Source organism: Stigmatopora nigra, chromosome 1, assembly GCF_051989575.1.
Source record: "Stigmatopora nigra isolate UIUO_SnigA chromosome 1, RoL_Snig_1.1, whole genome shotgun sequence".
In the NCBI taxonomy this organism is placed as follows: domain Eukaryota; kingdom Metazoa; phylum Chordata; class Actinopteri; order Syngnathiformes; family Syngnathidae; genus Stigmatopora; species Stigmatopora nigra.
The window spans coordinates 22,560,300-22,572,641 of NC_135508.1; the positions used below are offsets into that span (position 1 = coordinate 22,560,300).

The 12,342-nt window shown below is 39.3% G+C and overlaps 1 protein-coding gene across 1 annotated transcript in view; it reads right to left on the bottom strand.

Moving 5' to 3' along the window:
• Positions 1 to 728: 728 nt before the first annotated feature.
• The window catches only part of skia (v-ski avian sarcoma viral oncogene homolog a), a 68,678-nt gene continuing 57,064 nt past the window's right edge, over positions 729 to 12,342 (bottom strand). The window contains exons 2-7 of the mRNA XM_077715238.1: positions 10,251 to 10,367; positions 9,101 to 9,216; positions 8,292 to 8,596; positions 7,879 to 8,198; positions 5,772 to 6,002; positions 729 to 4,148 (exon numbers count right to left, since the gene is read on the bottom strand). Of these exons, the coding sequence (XP_077571364.1) occupies positions 3,954 to 4,148; positions 5,772 to 6,002; positions 7,879 to 8,198; positions 8,292 to 8,596; positions 9,101 to 9,216; positions 10,251 to 10,367 (1,284 nt within the window). The 3' untranslated portion in view covers positions 729 to 3,953. The remainder of the gene's footprint in view (positions 4,149 to 5,771; positions 6,003 to 7,878; positions 8,199 to 8,291; positions 8,597 to 9,100; positions 9,217 to 10,250; positions 10,368 to 12,342) is intronic.

Below are 12,342 nucleotides of genomic sequence, written 5' to 3' on the forward strand. Positions count from 1 at the left end.
AAGGTGTCCACATTTGACCTCAAAGGTTGCATTGGTGCAGGTTTTCATTCTAATCGATTAAAACAGGGGTCCCCAAACCAGTTTTCGAAAACCCAGTGGCGGGCCATCATGGCCTTCTCTGCTGGCCTAAGAAATATATGAATCATATATTATATTTTGTCCATCAGTACTTCTTAAATAATTCCAAATTGTCTGTTAGCTTCCTTTCATTGCTTTTCCCTTAGTTGTACTGCTCCCAGATGTGAGTTTTCATATTGAAGCATTTAACCAATCATAGATGCCTTTTCTCTAAAAGTATCGAAAATAAAACTATCTCGAAAAGCACTCACTTCAAGAAAAGGAAAAAAATGATCAGATGGTGTTTATTTCTCATTATCCGTTCTATTTGTGTAGAAGCTAGAGATGCAATGATAACAATGAGAACAACCTAATTTCTGCCCCTCAAAGTGAAGCAGGGTTGTGGGGGGTGTTGGAGCCTATCCCTGCTGACTTTGAGGCCATATATATGTATATGTATACGCACACGCCTAACTTTAGTGCGTGCAAGGCTGGGCTCGATTCCCACTGGTGAGTATTTTGTATTTGAGAGACGTTTTCAATTTATTACCATTACCTAAACTGAATTCATCAACAAGCTGAGTTTGGAGTCGCATGGCTTTACATGCCATGTTTACGAGATCATTATTGTCTAAGTGTTTCACCAAATAAGCAGGAAAGAAACTGGGCCATTCAATCTGGACAAACAACTTTATTTCTGGTAATGCATCTATACACTGTACATTCAGTCACTGCAGTATATAAGCATAGCTATTTTCAAACATAATCGCATAAAGTCCTTTACTTTACAATATTTTCGGTATCGTGCGAAAGATGTGCTGTTGGGAAAAGATGAGCGAAGATGAGGGGGATCACATGTGGCCAAGCTTTTTGTACTGCATTTGTAGCATTTAAAAATGGGAAAGATTCCATTTTGCCTCTTACATAAAAATATTTCTAGAAGTTTTATATAGCATTAGCAGCAGCACAGGGCTAAACAGAGGAGAACAATCTTTAAGATGACCTTGTGTAAATGTGAGTGAGAAGGGAAGTTCCGCTTTGTGATACATACATTACATAGATTTAAAAAATATATGCACTGTTGAAAATAAACAAAACAAAAAATGCCATACAAAGACAACGGTTAAAAAAGATGAATGAAATAATGTAGGGAAAAGCCTTTTACGCACTGCATGAACTGTTTTTGAAACATTTTCAAATGCAAATTTAAAAAAGAAAAACATTAAACAAGACCTCTATTGTAAGAAAAGATTTCATTTTGAAAAAGCAAACACAATGTACATATATTATACAGTATTGTTAATGAAAAAAATATTTACACTTTGTAAATTCGTATTCAAATCATCACACTGGCAAGTAATTCTTTCTCAACTTGGATAGTGATTGCTGTTTTTAGCAAAATCCTGTCCAAAACAAGACAATGACCTTGCTTTGCACGGGCCGATGTCATTATCCTCTCCCTCGTTTTGTAGAAAACCATGCACAAAGAAAACTACACACAGGCTATCAACATTTTAGAGTGTAAAAACAACTACAAAATGTACCAATTTGCAGAGGCGCCAAAGTGGCGGACGAGGGAGCGTCATGTAACTCCGAGCTAGCCTTTTGAAAAAAGTCAGAATAACAATAACCTCTTCATTATCCTCAACATGCATGATTTAGCATCGTGTGTCCACAAACAAGGATTTAACACATAAAGTAAAACTCTTCATATGTACAACAGTAAATCGAAAGAGGTGGCTTATTTTTTCTTCCAAAAAGAGAACCTATAAAAGTGTTTGCGCATGCACGTCATTGACTTGAAATGAAGAATAAAAAGCACACAGTCTTGGGAAAAGAAACTTTACGTCTTTGTTAAATTGCTCTTGGCTTAGGGAAAAACAAAATAAAAATTAAAAAAAAAACGTGTAAACTGGTTGTACTTGATTGCTGTTTTGTTAAGAGCTGCTGGGAAAGTTATTTTTTTTAATCAATTTCTTTTTTTTTTTTTTTTAAATAAAGTAGTTGTCTCTCCCTGATCACTTTCTTCTATAGCTTTCCTTGTTTGGAAACCTTTCGCCAGTGTCAGGCACTTGAAGTTGTCCAGCATTGCATGTGATACATATTTCTTCATATTTTTGTATTTTAACGCATATATACAGTTTCTTGCTTTTAGTTACCATTTCCTCCTCAAGATAAATTGCATCAAATTTTAAACCTTATACATAAACAGTATACAGTAAATGCCCGATATTGGACGATATGAATGGCAAACGTTCTCGCTTTCATGCATAAACAAAAATATGAGTTTTGTATCAAAACGCGAACATAACAGACAAGCAGTAAAATACCTCCGCATTTAGAATATTAACAATCAAAGGAAAATAGCATTAACATCATGTACATTCTGATTGCATTGTACCCACTGCAACGGCATCGTAATGACAGTCTTTTTTATCTCCATGTTTTTGATTAATTGATTTAAAAAAAATAAAAATCCAAGTGTGATTGGTTTTGCATGTTTTTTTTCAAAATAGAAATCCCACCATTGAGATACACACTGGTGACGAATTATTAGGCAGTGAAAAATGATGTTAAGCCTGTATTACACCCATAAAAATAAATTCCCTCCTCACCACAACACATCAGCTAAAGTTGAGACAAGATGAACTATAACCTAATTTTAAGGAACCTTAACCAATTATCACATACATCTGCGAAATGTCCCCAATACGGGATGAATGAAGTTATCCAATCCAATCCAGCTATTCATTTATTTTTCCCTCTTAATTTGTCATCTATTCCTATGTTTTGGTGAGCCAAATTGATTCCAAAATTTCCACCAATCAGGTAGTAACAGGTAGAGCCTTGATTACCTCTCTGTTTATTTACAATACTTTCCCTTAAGTAAACAGAACAATATTTAACAGAGAATGAAGGTAAGCAAAAAAATGTTAACTGGATTTATACGGTAGCATTCACATATAAGATGATGTTTTCAAAATAACGTTGAAGACATAATTGGGAGTACAATGCATAAACAGTTTGTTAGGACAAAGTGCCATTCATTATGAAGTCCCAAAAATATGTATTTACAGACCTTAACTTAATTAATGTGACGTGTGGTTCTTGCCAAGGATGCCCCATACAGTGATGACTTTACTATATTTTGATTAATGAAGGAAAATAAATGTCTGCCCATGCGGAATATGGGATATTTAGAAGATTTGACACCTCTGGGTTTTGACCCAAATGCTTCAACCTGATTATGGCTGGTGACCTGTGTTGAGTGGACTGAGAGTGAGGAACACTAGACAAAAACTGATGGATATAGTCTGATGGTTTCAAAATCAAGTGCTCACTTCTAGAGGCAGATACCCGTTGCCCACCCAATCACGTTAATTTGAATGAAGAAGAAATGTGAACCATTACTTGATTATTAGCTCTCTGTCTGATGTGATGACTTCCATAAAAGCAAAAATGAAAAAAAGTCAAATAAAATAAAATGGCGGCACATTTGGGTATATCATTTGTCTGTATTATTTGTCCTCAGATGTATTTGCATGTATTTCTTTCCATAGTCTCTATAGCTTATCAAGTCTTGGAAATTTTCCGTTCTCGCTACGTGGAGAAAAACTTGGAGGCTTCTGCTGTACGACTAGTAGTTGATCCATTTCATCGCAGACCTTTTGACCTGTCTTATCGGACACAAGCAAAACCACATTCTCCTTTCAGTTCTGTGAGTTTGAAGGGGATGCTTGCTTTTCCCGAGTGAAGATGAAGAGCCAAATCTGGCAGGTCTATGTTGTTCACCACGCTGTGGGGTGAGCATGATGAAGACAGGTGTGAATGTTGGTCCTAGTCGTTTGGGAAAGTGTTCGATTATGCAGGTGGTGGGGAAAAACTTGGCTACTGGGTTACTTTTTGGCCGTAATGTTTTTGTCCTTGGGCGTCAAGTCTTTTTCACTGCCGGATTTTGGCCAAAGCTGCTGTTGCAGATCCTTCACCACCCTCTCCAGGTGCTCCCTGGCCTCCCGCTCGTGCATTAAGTCAGCTCGAAGCTGCTCACGGTCAGCCTCGGCATGCTGCAGTTTCATCTGGAGGTCTTCGATCTGGAAAACATCACGAGACGAAGATAAAATCATACACCAGAACATTTCTGACTGCGAGAGCAGTGATCCAATTACTGACCCCTTTTCCCCCGCAGACAAACAGACGAGGAAAAGAAACAGAGGCAACGAGAAGAGACACGACAGAAGGATGACATGAGACTAAGCAGACCAGACAAGATAGACAGACGGATGCAATGAGTTCAAATAGGGGGAAAAGTGACTAAACGTGGAGGAACAATGGACAAAATCGGATAGACGGCAACAGTAAGGACAAATCAGAGATTGTAAAGAATAGATGTATAAGTAGTGTTTGGAGGATGTAGGAAAAAAATCCTATTTGATAATTATTTTACAGCAAAATAATGACATGTCATGACTTAGTTTCTACCCCCTTTAATTTTAAATATATTGGACATCAATCATCATCAAAGGACGCCAATAAGTTAACTTTTTGTTTTATTCATGAAGCATTATGTAGTTTCTATTTTGTGGTGATTGATCACAACACTGGTTAGCTTATGTCGTGACATCTGGTGGCCATTCTTCATCGTTGATTTGTATAAATATTAACATTGAACGAGTTGAGTCGTGGATTTTTATAATAGATTATTACAATCCACGACAGTGACATAAAAAGAATTAATTATTTTATTTAATCTACTTTTGGCATCGTATATCATCATATTGCCCCAGACAAGCTGAGTTCTGTATACTATTTGTGTTCAAATGTGTTGAAAAGGGGTAAAACTTGTGGTTTTACAATTATAACCTGTAATTTTCTTAGTTTTGATTGTCTACCAATTTAAACTGAGAGAAGTAATAACCAAACTCTCAGGTTTTGCAAGCAAAAGCAAAAAAAAAATGGTCTTATCTCAAGGCTAACCTGTTTTTAAACCTGGTACTGCACTGAGAAAGCTATTGTTTATGATTGGTTCAGAGCAAATTATCACTTTTTTTATACTCCTGCATTCACTGTTGCATCACAGAAGTTGAAGGTGTGATGATGCATTATTGTATTAGACACAACTATCCCAATTTGGGGCTGAAAAAATCCTCAATGGTTTTACAACGTATTTTTTTGGAGTTTCTTTGACTTGAAGGATGGCAACGTTTGTTCTATGTCAATGGCAATGGATCATGATCACTCAATGCTGGCTTTACCATTTGGATTTGATCTCTCTCATTGTCAATGAGTAACAAGAAATTAAACTGTTAAAATGCTTCAGCCTGTCAAATCGGAGAGAGGTCTCTACAAGTAGACAGACAGCTGGAGAGCACAACCTTCCTCTTGTTTTGTCTCATCTGCATTTCCTATGAAATTTCTTCCTGTTTCCTTTCCGGTGACGGATTGAATTTAGGTCTCTGCATTTGAGGCAACACCCTTTTATTTTTGACCGGGGAAAAGGAAATATATATTTTTTCCCATCCTTTCTTCCCTTCTCGGCAGACCTTAAGAGGTCAGTCATGAACTACTCAAATGACTGTACATACAATTGTATGGTTCATTAACGTGCAGACTTGAAACCACTAAAGTTTCTTTGCATGTTCATCATAAACCTTGTCATTCAGGGATGTGTCAGGTCAAGAGGAGGAGTTTTACAAGGGTTTGAAAGTCCAGCTGACCTGCGCAGAGTACTTTGCACGTAGACGTCCAGCTTCGCAGCCTTTATCGCAGACCCTCAGCTGCCGAGCCTGCTCCAGCTCGCGCTTCAGACGGATTCGCGACTCGTTGGCTTCCTTCATCTTTTTCTCACTCTCGGCTCGCAGGCGTTCTATTTCCTTCCTCAAATTACGTTTGGCCTCGGTCGCCTCCCGCAGCTTCTCTTTCTTCGCAACCCGCAAGAACTCCAGCTCCTGGAAAAAGATCATTTGTCAGAGTTGTTGCTATGCAAAGCAGGAAACAATCTTGGATTATGTGCTATTCACCACTTGTTTTATGTGCACCAGGATTGCTGTTGTAAAAGCAGTCTCTGACCGTTTACTCGAGAAAGCTATGGTGTCAATGGCAGTGTTTACGTTAAAAAGTCAAAGGTGAGGCCAACGTGTAGGCTAACCAAGGTTCCTTCCTTTAAAATGCTTCAAGTGTTTGTATGCGTCAGTAGTAACCATAGTCTACTCATGGGAAATTGAGTTTCGACAAACACGTCTGTCATTAAGTTTTTTCGGTTCCAAGAAAAAGAGACTCTCCCTATCACACCCTTTGCGCTATACAGACTGTACATGAGACCGTACTTTCAACACTTCTCGTTTCCTCATCGAGTGTTGTTTCAGCTAAACCCAGCAGGAATGGCAGTTTTTCACCCCCAACCCCCCCCCCCCCCCCCCCCCTCTCACTCGCTAACCAAGACCACACTTCATTCAGCCTGAAGCTTGTTTGTTGGTTCCTGGAGGTTGTGCTTTTTCTTGCCGCCTCCTCAGAACTCTGATACAGAGTGAAAATCGAGTGTCGTTCTACTGGAGTAGCTTTGGGTTGCTCAACATTTATTTTTGTGCCCCTCTCTCACTCACTCACACACACACACACACACACACACACAGACAGTTTGAAGTGCATTTTCTTGTTCCCGGTCCAAGACCAAATATAAAAATGGAAGTCTGGCCTTTCCTTTTGCAGAAACATCCGCTCTCATTGTTATCACTTGCCAACTCACACTACACTTTGCAGGCAGTGATGGTATTCACATGTTTCATTTAAATTCCCAAATTGTTTCCATAATGGTGAATCCTGAAATAAAGAGCTTCATAATTCTAAAGAGGCCCTAGAGAAGGCATTGTGACTTTGTGGGCTTGATGACACGTCACTATTTGATGAGGTTAGTGCTGACTATAGGATTGATTTTTTTTATTTTTCATGTACAATATAATTCACAAGAATCTGTCAGCGTGTCCATCGGGATTCAAAGTGTTCAAGGGATCAAAAGGTATTAAGTACTGTATTGTCATTGGACAGGGAACCGTTTTCAGTCACTGTTTTCCCTTTTATAAATATTTTGGTCTCAGGACAAGTTTGATTATATAATCTGCCTGTGTTTTTGTTTTTCATGTGGACGTTAGACATCTAGATAGACATAAAGTGTTCTTCTATTCGGGAATGACCTATTGACACTTTGTGAATCGACTCAGCATTTAATCTATGTTAGCATGTGTATTATCACATTTAACACATTGGCTGCCATTGACAGTGACAGACATCTAATGTGTTCATTCGCTTTCGTTCTGCCCAGTTAAAAGGGTTTTGGATGTCTAATAGTGACAAACTCATTTGTATTTACACATCAAGTTTGAAAAAAAGGGCAAATGATTGAACATTTATTAAGGTCAATGCCACGGTGTTATTAGTTGGGGCCTACATTTTCTAAACTACATGGATATTCATGTATGCTAGTAGTAAGTTTAGGAATGTTCGAGTCACTTTTTCATCTTCCATACCGCGTATCCTCGCAAGGGTTGTGAGGATTGCTGGAGCATAGCCCAGCGGACTTCGGGCGAAAGGCAGACAACAATCTACACTGGTCGCTAGTCATCCGTAGGGCACACAGAGACAGACAACCATTCACACACCCAATCATACCACCGTCAAGCAGCAATTGATCCCACGCATGCCTGCACAGAAGTCAGGCGAGTGAAACCCTACAACTTCAGTTGGCTTGTTGGAGTCATGTTTCGGATATTGAAGATCAGAACTTTTCTAGCAAGAATTTAGATCTTTGGATTAGTATTTAGAAATTACCTGCTGAAGGCTGCGCTTGGCCTGTAAGGCAGATCCCAGCTTTTCTTCCTGCTTCACCCTCATCTTAACTATCTCATGCAGGAACTTCTCCTTTGACTCTTTGGAGTCCAGTCCATTGTCCAGCGCCTGCCGCAAGCTCTCCAGCTCTGACTCTAGCCCCAGTTCTGGAGGTGTCACAGGGGCTGAGATAGCTACAGGGGTAGTGGCCTCAGCAGTTGTGACAGTGCAGATTGGCCCCAGGATGCCAGGTGAACTCAGATCCTTGACTGAGCTGGACGACGTGAACGATGGTGATGATAGGGAGGACAAAGATGATGTGACTGTTGGGAGAGAGATTGAAATGTGTAGGAAATGTCGGTCCGAAATGTCATTTGTTTCATATTCCATGTATTCTGTTCACGTTCTTATCTTACACTCATCACGGCTCTCCACTTCGATCTCCACCTCTGAGTCTTTGTCATCCTGGGTTGATGGCTGCTTGCTGGCAGTGGAGGTAAGGGAGCAGGTGCCTTCAGGAGCTGGAAGTTGAAGGTCCACTGTGGCTTTTCTCTTCCGTGGGCGAGAAGTGGCATTGGCACCCTCACCCGGGGGTTCCCCTGCGCTGGGGTGTGATGTGCTGGGAACTGATGGGGACATTGGACCCACCTTTCCCAGAGGCAGTGGTGTGAGGGCGACATTAGGGGCCACAGCATTCTCCAAGCTCTTGTAGTTGTAAAAGCTAAAAATCATACAATATCAAAGAATCCAATTTATTTCAAAGGGAACTGTTTTCATTTTATGTCCTATGTACGTCATATTGCGTTTTTAACACTGCACTAGGAGGTGGCAGGGATCGTTCGATGTGGCAAACAAGTTACCTAAGGTGGTTACATTTTTTTTAATTGACCAAAAATAGTCAGGGTTAATTCTGAAGGTCTACATCAAACAATGAAAGTAAGCGCTCCAAGCAGTACAGCATTTGGATCCCATCCTACTCCCACTTTATGAAAATCTGGGCCAGATCTACAGTAATGTTACACTGGCAACAGTATGCCAAGTGTGGATTAATGGTATGAGTGTGTCAGATGTCTATTAATGTTTAAGTGTGGGTGGCAGTGGTACAGTCAGAATGACTTGATCAGATCCAGTGGAACAAAGTGGTGGTAATCGCTCACAATAAAGACAGGTAAGTATTTTAAACATAGACCCCCGCCTCCAAACCAAAAAGTAGTTATGTACTTACTTGTCTCTTAGCAGAGTGAGAGGGTGACTGGAGGGTTCCTTATCACCAACCGAGATGTGTGGCGACCAGGGTCTAAAGGCTGATGGCCTCTGTCTCGGCTGAATGCAGTTAAGACCCTGAGGGTGAAAATGCATGAAGCAATTTAAGAAATGCTGTTGGCAAGCAATTGATTCTTACACAATTTATGATAGATGTATATTATATTTAGCAAGTGTGGGGTTTACAATCCATGAGGATTTGTGTAGTTGAGTGCTTCTATTGGCATCTGCCCAACAATTACCGTATTTTTTCGCATATTAGCCGCCTCCACATATAAGCTGTACCCTTAAAATTGCCTTAAAATTGTTGAATTTTACAATGTATTTTTTATAAGATGGCCCCTGATTTTCAATTCCCACCCCCATATTGATGGTTTTAAGTACAAATGTGTTACTTTGAAGGGAAAATCTTGAGAAAAATCACCGAAAATGATATTTCTGAAATACTGTATGAATCGATACAAGTCATAAACTGACATTCGGGTCTCAAAGACCAAATTATTACTGTTCACAGGGAAAATCTCAGCAAGTGTTGAGGTTAAGCGACGAGGAAAATGAATGAATGAATGAATGGTTGAAAGAACTATTATTATTGTCTTGGCAACCAATCTGGGTGCAAAAATTAGCTATGATGGGCACCACCTTAACCATGATGAGCACAAGTATTTTTGAAAATGGCAAAACTCCCTATACTATGATTTAAACAGACTTAAACATTTTACACATGAATGCATAATAATATTTCAGTTGTACTGTTACATGTTTAAAAGGAAAAAAGGCAACAAAATCAGGTGGATCCCAGAGGGGAAAAAAATCATGTTTTTATGTTTGCAATGTCTTCGTGGAATAAAATGGAAATAAAATGAGAGAAGTGACCACTGTACTGACTGTACTATTTTAGCCAATCAAATATGATAATCCAATACTTCGCACTTCGCAAACAAAAAAGGTGGGTTTAAACTTTCTTGATTGTCAGAATTCAAAGAAATTTGAAAACATTTGCATACTTAAATACTTTGCGGAACCATCTTTCACATAGTAAACTGGGACTTGTCTTTACCAGTCATATGTTAACATACTATGTGTTTGTGTATGTACAAAGTTAGACCAACCTTATTGGAGTTTGAAAATGATTGTAGCCAGTCATGCTGCTTTTCCTTGTCAGCCACCGGGGTTTGTATTGGGATGTCTTCGTATTTGGGCTTTTTGATTGGGAGGGGATCCGACACCTTGAAGAAGATGGAATTGACTGATTATTGTATGATATCGAATGGCTTTAAATTTCAATTTCATGAGAAATATCCAGTATTTTATGTTAATTCTGAAGAAAGTTTTAAACTCAAGCAGATCTAAATCAATGTTCTTTCCTCATATTACGTGAAGGGTCTTCCCCACTTGGTGTGTAATCATGAACTGTCACACTATAGAAGGCCAGTGAACTGCAATGCATTGCATTGTGCCAGAAAAACCAACATGTTTGTGTGCAAAATGGAATTATTGATAGAGGAGGTTTTTGATAACTGGAAGTGCCAGTACTTTTAAATTTAGATGCAGTATTGACTTTGGATGACTTTGATAGTGTGGTAATCCTGAAGCAACTCATACACACACCCGCACACAAACCAGATGATGATAATGTGTCACACACCAAAGCAAGCAAGCAAGGCGTGTTTGCTCATGAGTTGCCAAGAGTGATGGCAAGAGGTGACTGGGGCACTGTGTATGTCTATGGATGTGTGCGCCTGTGTCTGTCACACATGGACACACCCATAAAGACAGACAAGTAGGGTTTTGTTTCTCTTTGCTCTGTAGGCTGGCTTTATGGCACTGACCTCAGCCTCTCCAAAGTGGGGCTGTCACGAGCTGCCACGCGTCCGCGCTTGTGCACGCGCACACACCTGTGCATATGTGTCTATCTATCCAGTTTTTTTTCCAAACTGTTCACAGTCAAGCTGTTTTTTTTGTCTCAATGAAAAATTTTTTTTTTAGTAGACTACAATTCTATAACAATGGTCATATTTAGTACAAGAGATAGATAATTATTCCACAAAGGGTAGCAGAGGGTCCTGGTCTTGGTTTCAACCGATCCACCACAGACAGTATATCCAAAAAGGTTTTTGCTTAAACAAATGGCAAACGACTGCAATTAATTGATTATAATTGTAAGAGACTGAATTGGTGAAAAGGTGTTAAATTGGTTGGTTGGACTAAAAACCTGCCCCTACTGTGGCCATTTGCAGACTAATTGTCCTCCCATTTTTTTATACTGTACTCGGAAAAAAATGTTTTAGCTAAATGCATTTTAGAACTGGCTCAACTTTTCCATCAGGCAGTGGTTTTGCCTGACAATAAAATCAGTTGGACATTATTATTCTAGCCTTGGACAATCAATAGCTAAAGGAAGAACTGTCTGTGGTTATCAGCATTTCATACTGATAAGGAGATATGCCCTACATATCGGTTTATAGAGTTATGCCTTCAGGCTTGTGCCTACAGGTAAACCGAAAATCTGGCCAACACTACTTGCACACCCACAAACATCCACAAACTATAGTACACTCTGAGCAAAGTCTCTATGCCACGTGTCTTTCCTCTTCTTGTGAGTTATGACTTGCTAGACCATTGGAGAAGGAAGGGAGAACTGTGTATCAGCAGAATTTATTTGACTAACTTGGTTCCTGTAGGTGGGAACCCACACCCGGACAGCTAGAGTGACAGTTGAATAGGCGATATCTAATGATATACAATATGATAATAGTGATGGCTCCAAGGGACCAAATCAATAGTGGTACACTTAAAATCTAAATATGAGTAAATATGAGAATGTGGCTCTCTTGATTATATATAATGATCAAGTGTGCAAAGAGAGACACTAATTCCGCTTTAAGTGTGTGAAAGCATGTTTCTGCACTCTTTTCAGCCCAACCCTTTTATGATCCCTTGCGGATTACCCAACATAGACAGGATGTCACACTTCTTAGATAAGGGTTTCCGAATAGCTCTGTGTTAGACATTACTTTTCTGCATCATCTACAGAACGACAATACCTCATATTGATAATATGACACGTTTAGAATATCTATGTACTTGCATCGTTCCACTGTATGCAATGTAGTATTTAAGACACAATTTGCTGCAATAAAAAACACCATGTAGTTATTGTATGGTCTTAATTCTTGAATGCCCTTTAATGCTTTCAGGGTT